Source organism: Ictidomys tridecemlineatus, chromosome 4 (assembly GCF_052094955.1).
Source record: "Ictidomys tridecemlineatus isolate mIctTri1 chromosome 4, mIctTri1.hap1, whole genome shotgun sequence".
Taxonomy (NCBI): Eukaryota; Metazoa; Chordata; class Mammalia; order Rodentia; family Sciuridae; genus Ictidomys; species Ictidomys tridecemlineatus.
The window spans coordinates 196470734-196492381 of NC_135480.1; the positions used below are offsets into that span (position 1 = coordinate 196470734).

The following is a 21648-nucleotide window of genomic DNA, read 5'->3' on the forward strand; positions in this document are numbered from 1 at the left end:
TCCAGAAATACCCAAATTCTTTGTTGTTGTTGTTTTATGGACACAATACCTTTCTTTTATTTATTTTACCTTTTAATGTGTGCTGAGGATCAAACCCAGGGCCTCACAAATGCTAGGTAAGTGCTCTACCACTGAGCTACAACCCCAGCCCCCAAAATATACACCGTCTTATGGTTCTCCTTGCTATTGCTTACATCGCTGCCTTCCATGTTCTGCTTTCTCTCCATTGAGAAAACCTGCCACCTGGATACACTCCTATTTATCCTTCAAAACCCACTTGGAATGTCACTTCTGTTGGGAAGCTTCCCTCGATCAGGCAAGCAGCAATGAACTCTCCTCTGCTGTCTCTGAGCCTCGAGCAGCTGCCTCACACAGCAACCTCTGCACTCCGTCCTGCAATTATTTGTTCCCATTTCTGTCCTCTCAGCCAGAATGTGAATTATTACATGAAAGAAACTGAATCTCTGTCCCATGTATGTGATAATTTCACAATGTATCACAGTCTCCTCTGTGTTCACATGGCTTATTCTTAACCAGGATTCTTAGAACCCTGAAACCACTCTCATCATACCACCTATCGACAAACTGAAAATCCTTTCCCGCTTAAAAAAAAAAGATGCATTGATCAAACTGGAACCATATTCATTCAAAAACCATCTATTAGCTCCTACTATTGTGTGCAGGCCCTGGGACATTAGAAATAAATAAGACATGATCACTAAGGTTGAGATGCTCATAGCCTAGGGACAAATAATTACAGCCCCTCACAAATGGTAGGACATCAATTTGAACTGGGTACACCTTCGCCCGAAGGGAAGGAAGTTCACTCTGTGGAGGGGCTAAGAGCTGTCCTTGGATGACAGGAGTAAAGGGACTTTCAGAATCACAGCTCTGTGATCAGGAACCCAGAGACAACAAATTGAAAAAAGGAAAGAAAGTTATTAAGTCAATACCTTTTTCTTAAGTTCTTCTTGAGAAAAATGCTCCACTTGAAACTGACTGTTTTCTTCAAGGCAAATACTTAGATAAGACGTTTGATCACTATAAAATGAAAATGGTTCCTCTGTCCAAAAACAAAGGGGGGAGGGGGTGAAACGAAGAACATCAGAACAGATCTTCCGGGACCAATCCCAGCTCCATCCACCTGAAGCACTCTGTGGCGGGTGGGCGAGGGCACAGAAGCACATGGGAGTTTACAACACCACCTCTGGAGCAAAAGTAACCTTCCCTTGCTCCACAGGCTGCCATCTCAGTGCATGGTTTCATCTGGGGCTATAGGCTTTAGTTGGCCAATTCTGAATTATAATCTGCATATCAAGTGCTGTGTCTGGAGACCATTCTGAATGGCACAAGCAAATGGTGATTTCAGTTTAAATGAGCGTGATTCTGTTTAGGTGAGAATATGGGAAAATGAGATGTGACCCCAAGGGTAGAACTCAAGGGAAATAAAAGTGCCTGATGTATTTTTACTGGCCCCAGAGCCCTCATGGAAGCGAGTACACCAAGTACTCCAGCAGCTTGCTGGAGCCAAGACAACAGCGCCTTGGTCACCTGGGTTAGAATGTGTCATTGGCTTCCTCTGCAGCAAAGGACACATTCTAACAGAGGAGGCAGAAGCAGAGGAGAGGGAAGACATTTGCTGAGAAAGCCACAAGTACAAACAGTAGCTCATTTGAAAATACACATGGCTAAGTGCTGGAGCACCATGACAGTGGCAATGACAGGAAGAGCCAGACCTCAGGACACCCTGGCTCACATCCAGGCAAATCCATCCAACCCACCCCCAGCTCAGCTTCCTCACTTGTGCCTAATGGGGTGAATATGAGAATCGGGTGAGAAGGGTGGAGCCTAGTAAAAGCCTGTGCCCTGTACACAGCAGGAGTCCAAGAAATGTCAACCCACCACGGCCATAACCAGTTCCTACCATGTGTGCCAGGCACTGAGCTAGAGCTACAGAAAGCAATAAGCACTATCCAGACTTCAGGGCTTCAGTCTAGCACAGGACAAGGCCAGATACACATGATGAGAATTCAGCAGGGCCACACGAGCTCTCTTCCTGTAGCCCTCCCTGAATGAAGCCGCCCTGCAATGCTAAGCATGTTTCGTGTCTGCCGTTCGGGACCCTCTGCAGGGGTTCCACGGAAAACTGAGCCAGTCAATGAGGGGGTAGGCAGGGAGAGAGGGAGGGGTTTGCAAGTCCCCAAGGTTACCTAGAATTGGGAGTATCAAATGATGCAGAAAATAGCAGAAGCAGTAGGGACACCACCCTGCAATGGATCTTCTGTAGTGTTAATACAGTTTACTGGGCTCTTCTGCTAGGAAGGCCAAAACTAGACAGAGAAGACTGGGCAAGCCAACATCAACACCATCACTCACAAATGACCTCCAGAGGAAATCCTGCGGCTGCTCCACCTCCTCATGAAGATCTAGGGCTCTCTTAAATTCACCCAAGGCTCTCCAGGTGGACAAAACAACAGGAAGTACAAAGAAGAGAGTGTGTACCTTCCCGCCTCCGAATTTCGCTGATCTGCTCCGCCAGGCTCTTTTGCAAATTCCGATACGTAAGCACATCCCGTTCCAGTTGCTTCCGCAGGGCAAAAATGTTGTTCAACTCTGCCTGCACGGTGTCCATACTTGACATAACAAGACGTCAGAAATTTTAAAATAGTCCTAGTAGTGCTTTAACAAGCAAAGACCAGCAAGCCCTTCTGTGATTTTTATGCTACTTGTGTTTTCTCTGGTTATAAAAGTTAAGTATATGTTTACAGAAATAAATGTTCACAGAAAATTTAAAATATAAAAGTATAAAAAGAACAAAAATTATCATGATCCCCACTACCAATTAAAACACTGCAGACCATATTTCCCCTCAATCTTTTTTCTATGAAAATTTCAACATTAATATAATAAATGCTGAATTGTGCATTCCTTCCTTAAATATTTCCCCACATTTGTGGAAATTATTTGCAACATCATTTTTAATGACTGTATAAATTATGTCAGGTGAATGTCCCTCCATTTAGTCTAACTCATTCCCTATTAGAGAACACTTGAATCATTTCCAAGTTTTGCTATAGATGTAACCAGGTGGAAATAATCTGCTTTTCTAGCATGTTCCTCTGTTTGGAATAACCCCTTGAGAAGGCTGGATGGAGGGGAGACTCTCCAGGTCTGAGTGTCTCTTACACCCAGGCTTCAGAAAGAAAGGAATTCTTTTGTGTTCCCATCAAAGAGGTCATCCTGGGGGGAAAGGGGAGGAGCAGGAGAGAAGAAAAAACAGAGGGAGTTGACAGTAAGAGAAAATGACCAATCCAGGGGCCAACAGAATCACTCAACGCTGCACAGGGCGCATGGATTTTTATTCTGGAAGAGGGAGGGTCACGTTTCACACCCAGATCAGCACTGCTGAGCTGTGTAGACAATATGTGTGAATGAGAAGCTCAGAACCTGGGGGAAGCCACACAGACGCACACCTCGCAGAGTGTGCACTCATCTTGGAGAGCCCTGGCTCACAGAACTTCCCCTGAAGACAGAAACAGTCTGTATCTGCAGGGTCTAATACAGTAGCCACTAGAATGCACCTATTGAACATCTGAAATGTGGCTTAATGCACCAAGGAAGTGAATGTTTGTAATTTCATTACATTTAAAGTAAGTTTAAATTTAAATGACCTAACCGCTCTTGGGTATTCCAGTGGACAGTGTAGATCCACACACAGGCCTTGGACTTCAACAGATGAGAACTGGCACAGGTCTGAATACTCAAACCCAGCTGACAACTGCACAGCCTGAACCTAGGTGTGGCCTGGCCCCCGGGCTGCTTCCTTAAGAAGGATTCCAAGCAGTGCTACCAGCAGGTCAAAGCACTCAAGCACTTTTAAGGTTCCTAAAACACCTTAACAAGTCTGAAAGCTCCTTTATAAAATCACTGAGAAATATTATCATTTCCCATCCAGCGTCCATCCTACAGTTCCCTAAGAGGGTTCATCGGCACCTTGAAACTAAGCTTCAAAACTGATGACTATCAGATTGCTCTAGGGAGAGGGCCCGTAAGCTTCCATCTGATTCTCCCCAGTGTTCTGAATCCCTGTGCCACACTCACGCCCCACTAGTCCTTCAGAGACTGTTCTCCAGCTCCATCCCTCAAACTGCACACAAATCAAGACATACTGGAAGGAAAGTAAACCATTCTGTCCAATCTTCTACGCTTGCTGCTTTGAAGATGGTTCACTGCAAGGCACCCTTCACGAATGGCCAAGGGCCCGACTGGCGGTCCCGATGATCAATTTGTACAGCAGATAGGAGCCCTTCCAGGGCAGCACAGCACTCACTTGGATGTGGCTGTGCTGCTGAGGCATTTGACCAGAGAAAAAGGGGAGACTGTTTTAGCAAAGCTCCTGCCATCGGGGCCAGGGAAAGCTAACTGCCACGGTCCCCTTCCACCTCTGACAGAGTGAAAAACACACAGCTGCCGCCCTGGAGCCCGTCATTTCCCAACTCCAGAAGTTTCTCAAAGTGAGAAGTAAAAAGTGCTTTGCTCAGAAACAAAAGCCTGTGCAACCTTCCTCCTGGATTGGGGCAGGGGGCCGGGGTAGGGGTGGCGGGCAGGAGGAATCAGAGAGCCCAGCTCAAAACAGCAGGCCACCACTAACCTTAACCTTGCCTCCGTGGCCATGTCAGTCAAACACCTCATCTGTAAAACGGGGACGATACCTTTCCTTTGAACTGTTTTAAGGACTAAATGATGGTCCTATTACATGAGAAAGAGCTTGGCACGGTGCCTAATACATTCTAGATATTCAGCAAACACCATTTCCTTCCTCCTGCATACCCCAACAATTCCCACAAAAAAGATGATATTTATGAGCCCAAACTTCTGAGTCTCATGAATTACAAGAGGGATTCTCATCTGGAAATGATTTTGCTCCCCCTGGGAGACAGTTTGCAATACCTGGTGGCATGTTTGGTACCACAAAAGGCTCAGGGAGTGAGTGTGCTCCTGGCACGGGGACAGAGCCGGAGATACTGCTGAACACCCTAAAATGCACAGGGCAGCCCCTCATGACAAAAAAGCCATCCAGCCCCAAGTCCCAGTACTGCTGAGGTTGAGAGCCCTTGGTTACAGGAAGTGTCGCTGAACTAGCCCTCAAGATGGTGGCAGCGAGGCCTGGGCTACAAAGCCAAGGGGGTCATGCTCTGATCACCCTTCACCACAGGCCTTCAGGAGCACTTCTGTCACATGAGCTAAAGCGCCCACATCTGAGCACTGAAAAATAGAAAGCAATGGTGAAAGAACCAAGGAGCCTCCTCCTCCCTGTCTGTGTAAACCCCAAGTACACCCTGGTCTGCAGCCACCACCCCACTGCCAGTTCCCAGAGAGAGAGAGCAGTGCTGGAGTTAGATGTGGGGGCTCCTCCTGGATATGCCCAGGGCTGAGGATCCCAAAATGCCCTGGATGCTAAGCTGACGCACATGGGGGTACTGAGGCACGTGGAAGCTTCCCATGTGTTTATTCTCAACAAGTGTTGACGTTTACTGAACACCTACTATGTGTCAGGCAGCATGAGGAATTTATACACTATCATCCCTTGTATCCAAACTACCTTGTAAAGTAGGTGGGCAGAAGGAGGGTAGGAAGAGGGTGGGTAGGTGGGTGGGTGGGAAGTAGAAGGCAAGCAGGCACATGGCAGATAAGCAGATGGGTGAGCTGCTGTGCAGGTAGGTAAGCAGGCCACACCCCCACTCCACAACACTCTCCCAAGAGCCCAGAGCAGCTGAGTGGCAGGGCTAGATGTGGACCAGATCTGGCTACCCCTAAACAAAGTCTGAAGATGTGCAGAAACCTTCTGAGCATGGGTTCTCCACTGCCCTGCCCCACTGCAGTCCCATCCACGTTTTTATTCATTAGGAAAGAGCCTGTGAAACTCGGAGCCATTCCTGTGGAGAGGGCTTGAGAGCAAGCACATCTCCCCACAGCACCTCTCCCGCCCAGAGAAGCTGCGCAATTCAAGTGAAACTTGTGCAGTTTCCCCACATGATTGAACCCCTCTTCTGGTGAAAGAGACCAGCTGCTGAGATTTCCTGAAAAAGTCCACTTTCAGAGATGCCTATACCCCAAATTTCATCAGTATGTGTTTGGTTTTTTCAAACTCATTTCAGATCTTAAAATCTGGAAATTATCTAGTAACTTGGAAATTATCTAGTAACTAGGGACAGACATTCCTGCAGAGAGCATTTCCCAGGCTCTGGGAGCTGCAGATGGCAGAGGAACCCCTGGTCCTGAGGAAGCTCCCAGACCAGGAGAGCAGGTGGAGCAGCAGAGATGCCCACGCATCAGGCAGGCAGTCAAGAGAGAAGATGCAGAGAGGCAGCAGAACTGGGGGTCAGCCAGACACCCGATGAGGCTGACACTCAAGCTACTCCTGAAGGAGGAGTGGAAGACACAGCAGGAAGGTGGGGCCAGGAGCACAGAGGACAGAGGACAGCAGAGGTAGGAAGAGACGGCCCAGCAACACGGCAAAAGCAAAGGGCATCATGAGAAAGAGAGGCGACGGCTCTTAGCTTCTTCTTATGGGAAACCTTGGACACATACAAAAAGACAAAGTAATGGGATAAGCTCCTCCTCATCTGTCCACACGGTGTTCCAACAAGCAGGGAGCCAGGGCTGACCTTGTTCCGCCCATTGACATCCCCACCTACTTCCTCTGCTTCTATACTGTTCTGAAACAAGTCCCAGACGAACCACTCCCATGGGGAGAGAGCTGGGTTTTAATGCAAGAAATCCCTGAGGCCAGTCCTGCAAACAGAGGCCCAGAGCAGGCCAATTGCCTGGGGACACCAAACCAGAGGGCAGGGGAGCCGGGACTATACCAAGACCCCTGGCCCACAACTGGCTCTCTTCCCCACACTTCACTGGCACCAAATCATTTCAGCCATCCTGCAGACACAAGTCACTCTAAGACACAGAGACATGTTAGTGTCCCGGAGTTCTCACAAAACCTGTGTGACTTTGGACAAGCCACTTAACCTCTCTTAGCGTCAGTGGATTCATGTAAAATAGGGAGAACATTTTCACTTACCTCACAGTATAGCTGTGAAGATCATGTAAGATAATAATACACAGGGAAGTGCTCTCTAAATATGTGATAAAATTTAGAAATATGAGAAAACACTATATTTTTAATCTAATCTAGTTGCCAAAGATCAGACAATTCTTGATAGAAAACAGGTATAACAGGTGTTGTAAGGAGACAATCACTACCTGACTACTGTGTACACTTCTTAAGCACATGTTGGGCGGCTTCTCTGGCTCAGGGTCCATCAGCTTTTCCAAAAACTGTGTGCACGCTCACCCACACTCACAGGCGTGTGATGTCCAAATAGAAGGCCTTACCTGTCTGAGTCCTGCAGAGACCTCACCAGCTGGGCATAGATGTCCTGCTCCTGCTGTAAGACCTGTATCAGCTTTTCATAGTCTGACTGTTCCTTTTCCTGGAAATGATGGTGGACATCTGACTTTAGGGGAAGGATCTTAAGAAGACAGCCTTATATTATACAAACGTATGTGACCAGTTGTGTGTGTGTGTGTGTGTGTGTGTGTGTGTGTGTGTGTTTTATTTATTTTTTTGAACCACACAAAGGTGAAGCCCTGGGCCAGGCCCTGGCTCAGGCCACAGTCACACAGCACCACCTGCAGGAGGAGCGGGGAATGCCTGCCTCTCGCTGCCTGCTACAGCACACTTCTGCAGTGTACCCCAAAAGCCCAGTGTGTGAGAGGTTTCGTGCCCACGGTGGTGCTACTTAGAGGTGGTGAAACCTTTGAGAGTGGTGACTGGTCTGGGGTCCTCAGGTTATTGTGGGTGTGCCCATGAGGGGAATTGTGGCACCCCTAACCACTTCTTTCTCTCTTTGGCTTCCTGGCCAGGAGGTGAGCAGTTTGTTCCTCCATACACTCCCTGCCGCGGCCCACCAACATACCTACCCCAGTGAGGCCCAATGCAATGCCTCCGCTCTGTCTTTGACTAGAACTTCTAGACCTCTGAGCCTTTTATCTTTACAAGTTAGTCACTTCAGGTGCTTTATTACAGTGACGGGAATCTGAGTAATATACTTACCTAGAAGCTCAAAGCTGTGCTTCAAACACCCAGAAGCTGTTATGAAAGACTCCTCAGCCACCTGATTCACCCTTGATCAACCCATGACTCCTCGGGGCTGCTGACCATTGTTTCCAAAACACTACAAGAATGCCTTGCTGCACCTGCTCTTGCTTCAAAGAAGAGAAACTCACAAACCCAAGCCTAAAGAGTACCAAGTACAGAGGTCAACTGAGTAGCACTGGGAGTAGACCTTTAAACATATCACTCTAATTTGTCAATGATACTTCAATAAAACTTACAAAAAGAAGTTTCAAGAAAAGAACTGCTTAAATAGTATTGCAATGCTGTCAAAAGAAAACAGTGGCCCATTTGAAAAGGTCCCCACAGCTAGTCGCAGTGGCACCCACCTGTAATCCCAGTGATTCAGGAGGCCGAGGCAGGAGGATGGCAAGTTCAAGGGTAGGCTCGGCAACTTAGCTAGACCCTGCCTCAAAATAAAAAATAAAAAGGACTGGGGGATGTAGCTCAGTGATAGAGCACACCTGGTTCAAATTCCCAGTATCAAAAAAATAAAAGAGGAGAGGCTCCCACCAGCCAATCAAACCTGGGATAATGTGAACATCAAGATAAAGGATGACAGTAATGGATTAGAACCCACTGAATAAAATATGAATTCATAAATCCACACTAACAGGAATGAATACAGGAGAAGACTGTTCATTACAATAAAATGTTAATATGTGTAGAAAGAACAATGGATTAGAAAAATCATCATTGGCCGCCATGGTGGTAATAAATAATTCAACTAAGAAACAAAAAAGAATCTAAAACCAGTTAGGAGATCAGGATATTTACACAGACGCAAAACATCTATTAATAAAAGAAAAAAAAAGAGCAACCACCAGTCAAGACGACTGGCAGACACCACCTTCCCAAACTTGCAAAGTCAGCCTGGCTAGCAAAGGAACAAACGGAAATTGCGTACCATGGGACAGGACGTCATGAGAAGAGCGCAACATGGCCACTGTTACATTCCTGCCAAAGACACACGGCCAGAACCCCTGTCACCCCAGTCACCACAGAGACATCAGGCACACCCAAACTGAAGGGCCGACCTGACACTTCCAGGGTATCAAGGTCAGAGAGCCGAGGAAAGGCTGAGGAACCAGAGGACAGACAGAGAATCGAGGTTGAGATGCAAGGCGTGACATTGACACAGAAGCGCACGCACCTTCCTGCTGCAAAGGGTGCGACTGAGACAGTGTGTTAAATACAGTGGAGTCTGATGACTGGAAGAGAGGATGGGTCTGCGCTGACTTCCTGGCTGACGTGGGCGGGCTGAATGTCTTTATTTACAGGAAATGCACACTGAAGTGTCCACAGCAGACAGGACTCCATTGGGCAACTTTCTCTCAGATGACTCAGAAAAAAATATAATCCTTTAATCATGTGACTTTTCTATCAATGTGAAAACATTTCTTTATAGGAGTTGCACACCTATAAAGTCACCTGTTTAGAGGTCGAGGCAGGAGGATCACAAGTTTGAGGCCAGCATGGACAACACACCAAGACCGCACTACCATGGGGGGAAAAAAATGTTGAAATAAAAAAGTTAATGGGTACAGCATCCACAGCACTGGGGACAAGCTGGGTGCCCTCCAAGTGCTGACGAGAGCTCTTAGTCAACAGAGAAACAGGCTGCCCACAGCATCTGTAGCTCACATTGACCTAGGTTTCCTCCTGAATTCAAGAGACACCAGCCAGGACAGTACATCACACCTCACTAAAATTCAAGGGTCGCAAGAATGTGATCAGGAAAAAAAAAAAATTCTATCTTCATTTCTATTAACCTCAGCTGAAATTCAATTACGAGCTAAGGAACACTGTTATTGCTCCAAACAATGACAGTACTTGTGTCATTCCTACAACTTTATCATTTTAAAAAAATACAGTTAATACACTTGTTTTGTACGTATCACTGATACCTCAAAATATTCATTCTTGGGACCAGGGGTGTGGCTCGGTGGGGGAGTGCCTGCTTAACATGTGCGAGGCCTTGGATTCCATTCCCAGCACTGAAAAAAATTATCATCACCACTTCAAACTGCAGCAGTCACTGCACTCACCACGAGACCGTGTTATTTAACACAAGAATAAAAGTACCACTTCCATAGCATAATTTTTGATATTTTGAAAACTGGACTTAAGAATATTTGGTTCCCTTCATAACTCTCTGCATATAATTTGTGCATATAGTGTTTTCATGGAGGGAGTCCTCGGCTTTAGTTAGGCCACCAAAGGGATGCAGAGGAGCAAAGAAAAGAGAGCCTGGGCCCAGGAGAACCCCACTGTGCTTCCAGCCCAACAAGACAAGGCCAAGGCAGGTCCTGCCGTTGACGGTCTGCAAGGTAAGCCACCAGGCTGGTCCTGACAAGTCAGTCACTGGCCCGACAGAAATGCCAGCCCCTTCTGTAAACTATGCCATAAACCAGTTCCAGGGGCTCCTCAATGCCTTCTGAACACAACAGCATCATGTGGGACTCTCTCAGCAATGAAAGAAAACTAAGAGGATGCCCAGCCCAAGGTCAGGGTCCTGATTCAGGGCTTACTCCAGGGCCTGTGCTCTTTGGCCCACCCATCACTGCCCCACCCTTACTTAGACCACGTGAAGGACAGTCAAAGAAAAAGAAAAGATAGTGACAAAATAAGAAAACCTACTGCTTCTGGAGCACCTAACAAGAGGGGAAGTGATGGTTATTAAGTGTGTGACCTTGAACAAGTTTCTCAACCTCTCTGTGCTTCAATATCCAAATGAAGGAATAATTCTTTAAAGCACATGGGGTTGTTAAGAAGATCAAATGAATTAAATCTATATGAACCTCACAGAATGATACCAGGCGTGCAGTCAACACTTCATAAATGCCATCTGTAACTAGTCCCCAGGCCCCAAGTGTTGTGCTCCATACTTGAAAGATCTTATCTCTCATCACAATGCTGAAAGGACTACATTCATTTCCCATTTTTTGGATGATGGAACTGCTTCTCAGGGAACAGAGTTAACTTGCTCCAGTCCAGTCAGCTAATATAGGTCCAGTTGGAGTTTGTGCACATATATAACTTCAAAGACAACCAAGAAGGGCTAGGAAAAAAAGATCAGGAAATGTGGATTTCTGGTGGATGGAGTGTCCAGTGAAAAAATCCAAGCCCTGGACTTTATCTCTTAACTCGATATCTGAAACCTGGGCTCTAAGCCACAGAGGGGGACCAGCCACTGCCCCAGCAGGGCCCAATTGCCCTGCTCAGCTCCCTCCTTCCCTTCTTCCTAGAGGCCACTCCCAACCCTCACCAGGGTTCACAGGCCACCACTCTCCTCAGCTCCTGCCCTCATCCCCCTCCTGCCTTTAAGGAGAAACAGTGCATCAATTGCCACTGCACACTGACACACTCAGGGCCTCTCGGCGATCTCACTAGGAAACTCTCCAACTGCAAGGGCACGCAGCAGGCTCACCTGCAACCCAGAGCTGGTGTGCCATCACCTGCTCGCTGTCAGGATGACTTGCCAGCAGCACTGTCCCATGCCAGGCACAGTGTCTGGTACAAATCAAATGCTATCACAAATACTTGCTGAGCTGATGATTAAAAAGGTAAGAGAGAAACACAGGGACTGATGTGAATCTTAAGAGCAGAGGTTCCTGTGGGTATTTTGCATAATGGAAGTCAGGGTGAGTCAACGTCTTCCTAGAAGCAAATTGCTCACCCATGTTAAATAAATGAACTCTTCAGAGCCGTTTGGGTCCCATTTCATCAATCACCTATTGCCCACGTAGAATCATATCCCATTAGAATGAAGTCATTGGGCTCCCTCTGCAGAGCTGACGACCCAGCAGAGTGCCCCGGCTCAGAGGCAGGGCCAGGCCACTCAGGGGAGCTGCCCCACCCCACCAGGCCCTTTGCACAGAGAAGGCTTATCGCCATCTCACAGCTACTGTGTCTGACCCTGCTGCACTTCCTCCACAGCCCTTGGAGTGATGGCACACTCCCCTGCCTTGCCTAAGAATGTCCCTAAAAACTGGGAAGCGAATCCTAGGAAGACACCACTCCATTGTGACAGGTCCTGGGCCCTGGAGGACTAGGAAATTCCAAGAATTCCAAGACACCAGACATCTGGAGTCACAGGGTCAAAGTCAAAAGCAGAGCTCCAGAGCCCATGACTTCTGCCCTCAAGGTCCAAGGGACTGTCCCTGTTCTTACCCTCCCTAGCTATAGCTGCTCAACCCCTGCCTGGAGTCTGGGACAGCCTCTAGTCCTGCCCAGCTGGGATCCCCTTACACTGATGTTTTTCTCAAACTACTCAATGTGAGCTTCCACAGCTTATAACCCCAAAATCTTTACCTCCTCTCTTACACTACTTCTAATACTCTCAGAGGAAGGCACGAAATTTCCCACTTCCCAGATTACACAGGTGCATCTCAGAAAGACTAAGCAACCTGCCCGAAGTCACGGAGCTAGTAAGTAGCAGCACTGGCATTCTGACACCAAAGTGGGCACTTTGTACTGCCACCATTTTCTTAACGACTTGAAGGAAATACATGTCATGTGCAGACCATACTCTGAGGAGGCAGCAGACATGTAAAGAAAGCCTAATGGATCACTTCTTGGTAATCAGGGCAATTTAGGGGCCTCGTAGATAGATGGTTTCTGGTAGTTAGGTCACAGCCCTGCAACAAAGACATTTATTTTAATACTTCAGAAAATTCACCACCGATGTCCCAACCATGTTAATAACCAAGCTATAAATCTCTGGTGGTAGCAAGTCAAATATGGTCAGTGTGTTTTATTCTCTCTCCTTCAATTCCCTGATCATCTAGCATTAATTCTCAGGATCACACAACGATTAGAAGGAAAACAGACTACCCAGAGTCTATGGAGACATCATCATAGCTTCAGGCTTTTGGTAGAAATGGGCAGAGGATAATTCCTAGGTCAACACAAAACAACCAAGGGCATAGCAGGAAAAAAATCCACATTTTCTACAAAGAAAGGACTACAATCTGAAAAGCATACTTCTCTTGGAAAGAAAAAAAAATATAAAGCTGCAAGAGCTGGATTTCTTAAATTGACACCTACAGATATACAATTCTTAAGTGATAATTTATAATTCTTTATCTACATTTTACATTTTGCAATTAGTCTTGAAGAACAGAATTAAAATCTTTACTAAAATTCTTAGGTATTTTGCACAGTAATTTAAAAGTCACTTGGATCTGATATTACTGAGGTACAGATATCATCCAGCACAAAAAAAAAACAAAATGTATAGATGACAAAATAAGTGACATTAAGTTGGAAAATACTCAATCATTCAGTAAGTTTATAAACATTTTGTTCAACACTTCTTACATGACTAAAATGAGATTCAAATTAGCAAAGTTTAACAATTAAATGAATTCATTTTAGTAAAGATATGTCCCTCCGAAAAACTAGATTGTCTGTGACTTTGTTTCAAAATAGACCACCTTATTACAGGTGAATGTGCATCTTAACAGCCCAGCTAATTTTGGTCAGGATCCAATAACTAAATGCAAGTTAAAATCACAAAATACTAGCACTCCAACACTCAGTAATGAGACTTGCCCAAGGTTACTACCTATGTGGAATGACAGAGCCCAGAGAGAAATCCAGGTCCCCAGATTCCCAGCCCAGCCCAAGACTCCACTACCCCATGCTGACACTCTCAAGGACAGCAGCAAAGGGACAAACACACAGTGAGAAAGCATCCTAAACGTACAGCCAATGACACACCAAGACCAGGTCTGACACAGCTGGCACATAGTGCCCCAGCTGGTACTGGCTGCTAAAATACTGAAATGCTTGCTACACTCGTTGGAAAATGAGCCCAGGCCCATCCACTCCATCCACCCCACTGCCCTGGGACCTGCCCTTGATCCAGGAACCTGGGGGTGTGGGGGTGCCTGGCAAAAGGCAGGCCTCAATCTCCCCACTCCAGACCAACTGCCTGCGTCTGTTCTGATGGCTGATGTTCCAGTTGTAAATTATTTTGAGAATCACCCTTCACAAAACCACAAGTCACAATCAGAGTCATTCATCAGAGAAGTCATCTGCATAAGAGTCTTCTGTCTTCTGCACACATGAACTTAATTAGAAGTAGGTTTTTAAAAAAAAAAAAAAAAATTGGCTACAGCCAACTCCTTAGCTTTCCCATGTCTGGCTGCCTCACTGCATGATTCACTCACTCAACTACCATTTTCAGAGCCGGGCACTGGGCTGTACTGGGATTCAAGGATGAGTGCCAATTGCCACCCGCAAAGTACCTGGCCCTGGTGCTGCACTGGGGTTCAAGTGAGGGGAAGCAGAAAGGTGGGTCTACATGAGGAGCACGTGCCACAATGCAAGGGCCTGGACAGGGCTGTGGGCCAGAGAGAGGAGGCTCCTCTCTCAGCAGGGCCCACAGGGAGGGAGATAGAAGGGCAACACTTGCAGGATCCCTCAGGAGTTAGCAGGTGAACAGGGATGGAAAAGCCCCCCAGGTAGAGAGGCACACAGAGGGTATCTGCAGGAATCTGTAGCAAATGCTGCTACTGGAGATGAAAAAAATGAGACCCGAAATAATCTGGGGCTAAATAAGAGTGGTCCACCTGCTGGGGCACTCTTCACGTGCATTTCACCAGAAGAATCCCCCAGACGTCTGGGACCACACAGTTCTTGAGGTGACCCCAATAGAGCAAATGCGAGGCTCCTCTCTTAACAAGCTGCCAATTCTCGGTCTTGTGTGCAGGGCAAATACAAACGCTCAGCTGGAGAATGCTAATCTGAGGGTGGCTAGACAGAGAACCCCCTGTCCTGCCTGTCATAAGCTCAATTATCAGCAAGAAGACATCTGAGGATCGCTAGATCCGAGGAGTTATCAAATACGTTTCAGAAGAGAATATGAATACATTCGCATGTGAACATCCAATTTCAGTCAAGCTTACCTGAGAGAAGATGAGCTTGCTGCCTGGTGACTGCTGAGAAGAGCACTTTTCTGTTATTAAGCCTTCGCTCCTGAACTCAAGATCCTCGGCAGTCATTAAATACCGGTTCTGCTGTACTGCTTCCAAATCTTTTTCATTGAATTTCTAAGGAAATGAAACAAATCATAAGAAAGTTTTCATCAAGAAAAAATATTAAGAGATTGTCCTAAACCCTGTAGGGGAAGATTTTTTATTTTGTCATGATACTCACATGTCCCCTAAATAATTTCCATCATTTCAAAATATTAGGCAATTATAAAACCGTAATGCAACTCCATTTCCACCTTATTACAACTTGGAGAAAAGCAGACTGGCAGCAAGGCAGAGCTGAGGATGGCACCAGGGCTAGGAACCTTCAGGCTTGCCACCACAGTGAGTGCCCTTTAGCGGGTGTGGAAGAAAACGTCCTGGCTCTGTCCCAAGAGAAACAGTCCCAGTCCTGGGCCTGCCCCGCTCAGGTGTGATCCCGGGTCTGCTTCCTATCCTGCCAGCGTACTGGGTGAACAGAGGACTTGTATATTAAAATCCAGCCAAGTCTATCTTGAAACATAATAAATTTTGACAAAACTTAAGCTGACCATATCCACAAGGAGATCTGACTTTTGGGAACAAAAAAAAAAAAAAAAAAAAACTACAAATAAGGCAGTAGAGTCTGGCCACACACAAAAGGCTCTTTCTTGAAGACACACAACAAATTCCTCTCTCTGACTCCTTCAGGAGACCTGAATCCAACAACTGGATAGGATATTACTCTGGTCTTTGGCCAAGTTCAAGCACAGAACCTATTATCAAGCATTTAAAGACTGGTGGCTCCAAACTAGGGCTCTGTTCTTTCCCTGCGGGAAATTAAGGGAAGAAACCATATCTTGCTCCTAAGCCCCTAGCAGAACTAATTTATCATGCCAAACAGAGACAGTAGGTGAATGCAAAGAAAGAAGCAGAGGCAAGTCTTCATAAGAAACCATTGAACTGTACTAGGAAGAATCAAACAATGAGCGCTGACTTTCTAGAATTGCCTTAACACAGCTGTGCTTGAATCACACTTTCCACTTTCATTTTTTAAGTCCAATTATACACATGTAGTTTCACAGTCAAACAGCACTATAAGGCTTAACTGGAAAACAGCAATCCCTGACCTCCCCACTTCTCGTCTTGAAGCCCCACACCCGGAAAGAAAAACACCTGCAACTCCTCATCTCCTTCTCCTATTTATTTCCACATTTCTAGATTACATTCTTTACCTTTACATTCTTGATTTCTTAAGTTCTGATTGTATCTATAGGTTCCTATCATAGAGGTTTAAAAATTTAGCTCTTACATCATCTGCATCTCAATTATATCTTTAGTTATATCATCATCATCATCATCATCATCTATACCAGGGATTGAACCCAGGGGCGCCTCACATCAAGCCACATCCACAGTCCTTTTTTATATTTTTATTTAGAGATAGCCTCAGCCTCCCAAGCCACTAGGATTACAGGCATGCACCCCACATTTATATTATCATAGCCACACAAATATGGCTCAGTGTACAGCACTCCATGATTATATTTCCATTCATGTTCAATTCTTTGCTTTCTTGGAATTAATAATTATTTTATTCTATTTGTTTACGTAATCCATAAAATTAAATTATATACTAAATGTAAATTTATCTCCAAACTTTCTAAAAGAACATGAATTTTCACTCAATGAAGTTAAACACATCAGGTAACTGATCAGTTCCTTGTTAGTTTCTGGAGAAGCCCAACTAAAACTCTAGCCCTCAACAGCCCAAACCTGAGCTCTTCACATAGGCAGCTCAGCTGTGACCCTAGGACTCCCCTTCACAACTTTCCAAGTAGATTTCCTCCTTTTGGGGTCCAACATCTCTTTCTTTTGGGTTATTCCCTTCTTTGTACAGAATCAGCCTCCAAGAGCTTTCTGCAAAGAGGACACAAGAGGCTGACAACTTAAGACAAAACTGAACATCTGAAAACACCTTTCTTCCATGCTTACACTTGCTGACAGCATGGTTGAGGACAGAGTGCTCATAAATTTTCCTCAAAGTCTGAAAGAGGTACTCCTCTGTCTTCCAGTGTCCACGGGCACTGTTGGGAATTCTGATGTCATCTGAGCCCATCCTTCTTAGGTGCCCTGTATTTTCCTCTCTCTGGAAGCCTTTCAGGTCCTCTCTTTATTCCTGTGTTCTGAAATTTCACAATGATCTACCCTGGAGTACAGGTTTTCTCTCATTCCCCATGAGAGAAATGGAGCAAGCCCTTGCAATTTAGAAGACCTGACTCCAATCTGGGACATGGTCTCCCATTTCTTGGAAATCTTCCCTCCTCAGCTTTCCCTGCTGTGTCTCCTGGAACTTCCATTAGTCCATATTTTTGGACCCCTTGAGCCATGTCTCTAATTTTCTTAACTTTTCTCTCCCTTTTGCCCTTGTTTTTGTCGGTGTGATTCTATTTTCTAGAAGACTTATCTTCCAACTTTTCCAACTCTTCTATTTTTTTTCATAAGAAACTCGTAAGTAATACAACTAACTCTTCTATTAAATGTTTTATATCTACAATCATACTTTGAATTTCCAACAGGTCATTCTTCTTTTCTAGATTTTTTTTATATCATATCCCAGTTTTATTTCTTATCTAATCATTTAATAGGGATAATTTGGTGGGTTGATTTTTGTTGGTGGTAGTGTTTTGTGGTGCTGGGGATCAAACCCAGAGCCTCACTCATGCTAGACAAGCACTCTACCACTGAGCTCTGTATACCTTGGCTATAGTGTTAATTTGGGGGATTTTTAAAAGCTGGCCAACTTTGCCTTGTTTCCATCTCCTCTGTGCACCTATGTTCTGTTTGGGCCTTTTTGTCTTTCTTCTCAAACATTTTCACCTATCTGATGAACTCAGGCTGTCCACCTACTTTTCATAGACAAAAGTGCTCAGAGCTCTGTGAGTGTGGAAAGGACATGTCAATGGTGTCCTCAGTGTTATGTCAGCTGCCAGCAGCTTATTTTACTTCTCCCCTGAGAGGAACCTCTGGGCTTTGTGTGTACACTTCTACTCCCTCCCACTCTGATCCCCAAAACCCACTCCTGCTCCCAGTTGCATCTGGTAGCCCAGGGCCAGAGTTTATCTGGTTTAAGGTGTCCACACATGTGCTGCTGCTGAGAAGAGGAGGGTCACCTAGAACTGCTTGGTATTCCAGCATGATCTCCCATTTCAAAGGTACCACTGCATCCAGCACCTACTAAGCCTTCCTGGGGCCACGATATAAATCGGCTTGCTTCTCTTGGCTTTTCATCCCAAGGTACATAGCCTAGTAACAAATGCTGAATCCTACTATGATTCCCACTTGCCCACCCACTTATCCTCCAAACTTTTCATGCCGACTCACAATGGCTATTGTACCTGCTCCCACTGTCCTCGTTAGTTATTGTGGGTTTTATACCTTCTTATTCCCTCACTGTTATTTTAGTGAGGTTTTAGTAGGAAGCAGAATTAAACACTCATGTTCAACCCCCCATGGTTATCCATAAGTTTGAGTTGGGTCTGAAAAATTCACTACAAGAAATATATTTACCCAAGAAATATATTCCAAGACCAAAAGGAGTCATTTAAAGAAGTTGTCCAGAGTAATGAAGAGGCATGGCCCAAATAAGGAACAGCAAGTACCCACTAGAGAAAAACAGGTCAGGGCTCTACCACTCATCAGATGACCCAGGACACGTTGTTCTCCTCTCTGAGCTTCATGTTTCTCTTACTCTCCTCATGGCTGAGGCTCAAATGACATAAATGACATCTAAAGTTTTCTGAGACAGAACAATGAAAACTATAATCATAACAGTTTCTAGAAAACAGTTTCTAGAAAACAGTTCCTAAAACCATGCTAAATCAAAAGATTAAAAGACAAAAGAAAAAAAAAGTTACAGTACCTGAAGCAGCGGGTCCTTTTGACTGGCACTTTCTATCAGATGTCTGATTACTTGCTCTTGACCACGCAATTTGTTATTGCTTTCACTTAAAAGACTCTTGTAGCAATTCTCCACTGCTTTCTCTCTTTCATTGACTTCATTGCATAATTTTTCAACTTCATTTCTCAGGTCCTACCAGGAGAAAAAGAAAAAAATGAAATTTATTTGATAAAAATTTTGAGGTAAGAATCTCTTACCTACTGGACTTGCCAAATTATCACTATAAGAAAACAAGCTAATTTATGTATTTAACCAATGTGTATTTCCTGCTCATTCAGAATCTTACAAAAGCCAACTTTAAGAATATCTGAAATTTAGAAAAGTTTTGTGCACCTATATTTATCACAATATTATTTACAATGCTGAAAAAACAGAAAAAAACTGGAGCCAACAACAGAGAAGTAATAATGAGAAAATTAAAACAGTATGGAATAGAAAAAGCACAATTATGAGTAATATCAAACCAGGATTCCAAACTGTATATACAACATGATGCTGTTTTCGATATGTTTACACAAATGCTGCAAGGTCCTTAGGGAACATATAAAAATTATTAACAGTGTACCTACATGAAGGGAGGGAGGTGTTTTTCAGTTTTACCCTTTTTTCTTCTGAGTTCCTAAAATCTAGGTAATCTTGTATTACTTTCATAATAAGGAAAAAAAAGTTTCTTAATACTATTTACAAAGAATTTATAATATGGAACTATTTATAAAGACCATAATATGGGAAATGATCATGTTATAGAGTTAAAAATGAAAAAAAAAGCAGTTTATAGTACAATCGTGACTACCTTAAAATATGTACTATTTGTAATATTGAAGCACAATTCATAATAGCAAAAGGCTATAAAACCCAAGTGTCCACAATAGAGGAATCAACTATGGCATGTTCTCACAATGGGGCACATTTGAGCTATAAAGAAAAAGGAATGGAACTCTCTCTACAAATATACTGCCCTAAAGAAACCCTCAGAATATATTAAGTGGGGGTGAGGGGAGAGAGGAGAACCCAAGAGAAATAAGTATGGACAGCATACTACCATTTATTTAACCATAAAACAAATTAAATGGTAGTTGCTTGTACGGTAGAGAGAGAACAAGGTAGAAGAGCAGAAATAGAGGCTAGAACTCATTTTACATATGTGATGTTGAAACCATTTAAATGTTTACAGAATTATGTTAAAAAGAAAATAAAAATCCCCTAAAACTAAAAACAGTGCAAACAAAAGAACCAATCTAATTTGGTATTGAGTTGATTAGCTAAGCAAACATACAGGAATTATTTTAATAACTTAAATGCAGAGTAAATTGTGGGTCCCCAGTGGGATACTTTACTCTAAAGACAAAAGGGGCTGCAAAAAATCTATTTCATTCATCTTGTTGTAAGTCATAATCTTGGTAGCAGTATGCTGAAGTTAGATATATGAATATATATTTATTAAATAAGTAATTATTAATCTCATAAAAAGCATAAGAATGAACACAAACTTAAAGGCTAAAACTCGTAACTCTAAATTTAAATTTGAATCTCAGTAAACTTATATTTTACTTCCTTCCTTCCACTGAATAAGGCCAGCATCAGTGTCCTCCCTGGTATCCAGACTGTAATCTCTACCAGAGTTCCTTAAAGTAGAAGTTCTCAAAATTAAGTTCCTAAAACAGCAAAATTAGCATCACGAGACAACCAAACATCCCCACTTCAGGATCCCACTTCAGATCTATTAAGCCAAAACCTCTGATGTAGGAAGGCCCACCAATCTGTGTTTTCACAAGCCCTCCAGGTAATTCTTATGCACACTCTCAAGACTACAGGATTCTCGTCCAAGGAACTCAGGAACCAACTAGAAAAAGCTTATTCTATTGTCCAAGAATAGAAAAATTAGAATTTTAAAAAAGATAATTACAATTAATTCATATATCAAAAATCCAAAAGTCTGGGCTGAGGGTGTAGCTCAGTGGCAGAGCACCTAGCTTATACTAGGCTCTCGGTTCATTCTCCAGAGTAAAAAAAAAAAAAAAAGATCCATGAATTTATGGTGCTTTTTAAAAAGGCCTTCCATAAATCTGATAGACAGAATAATAGCCCCCTTCTCCCAAAGATGTTCACATCCTAACTCCCACATGGCAAAAGAAATAAAGATAATGGAATAAGGTTCTATATCAGCTGACCTTAAAATAGAAATGCTACCCTGGATTGCCCAGGTGGGCGCAACAGGACCACAAGGATCCTTAAAAGTGAAAGAAGAAAGCAGAAAAGACCCCGCCAATCACTGCTGGCCATGAAGATGAAAAGGGGTTGTGGGACTAGAAACCAGGCGTCTCTAGAACCTGGACAAGACCAAGAGGTCAGGGTGCCCCGCAGCCCTCAGGAAGAGCCTAAGCCCTACCCGCCTTACTTAGCGAGACCTCATTCAGACTTGACTTCAGAACTGTTAAGATTTTAACTCTTTATTGCTAAGTCACCAAGTTCATGGTAACCTGCTGCACCAGCAATAGGAAGCTAACACAAGAGCCTCTGGTGGATTCCAGAAAACTCTTATTTGACTTTCCTGG

At 44.3% G+C, this 21648-nt stretch overlaps 1 protein-coding gene across 7 annotated transcripts in view; it reads right to left on the reverse strand.

Moving 5' to 3' along the window:
- Cdk5rap2 (CDK5 regulatory subunit associated protein 2) overlaps positions 1–21648 on the reverse strand; it is a 180148-nt gene that overhangs the window by 75992 nt on the left and 82508 nt on the right. For all 7 annotated transcript variants that reach the window (XM_078048082.1, XM_021723477.3, XM_078048081.1 and 4 more), the window contains 5 exons: positions 19055–19225; positions 15088–15231; positions 7393–7490; positions 2503–2633; positions 954–1063 (listed from right to left, as the gene is read on the reverse strand). In XM_078048082.1, coding sequence (XP_077904208.1) covers positions 954–1063; positions 2503–2633; positions 7393–7490; positions 15088–15231; positions 19055–19225 — 654 coding nt within the window. The remainder of the gene's footprint in view (positions 1–953; positions 1064–2502; positions 2634–7392; positions 7491–15087; positions 15232–19054; positions 19226–21648) is intronic.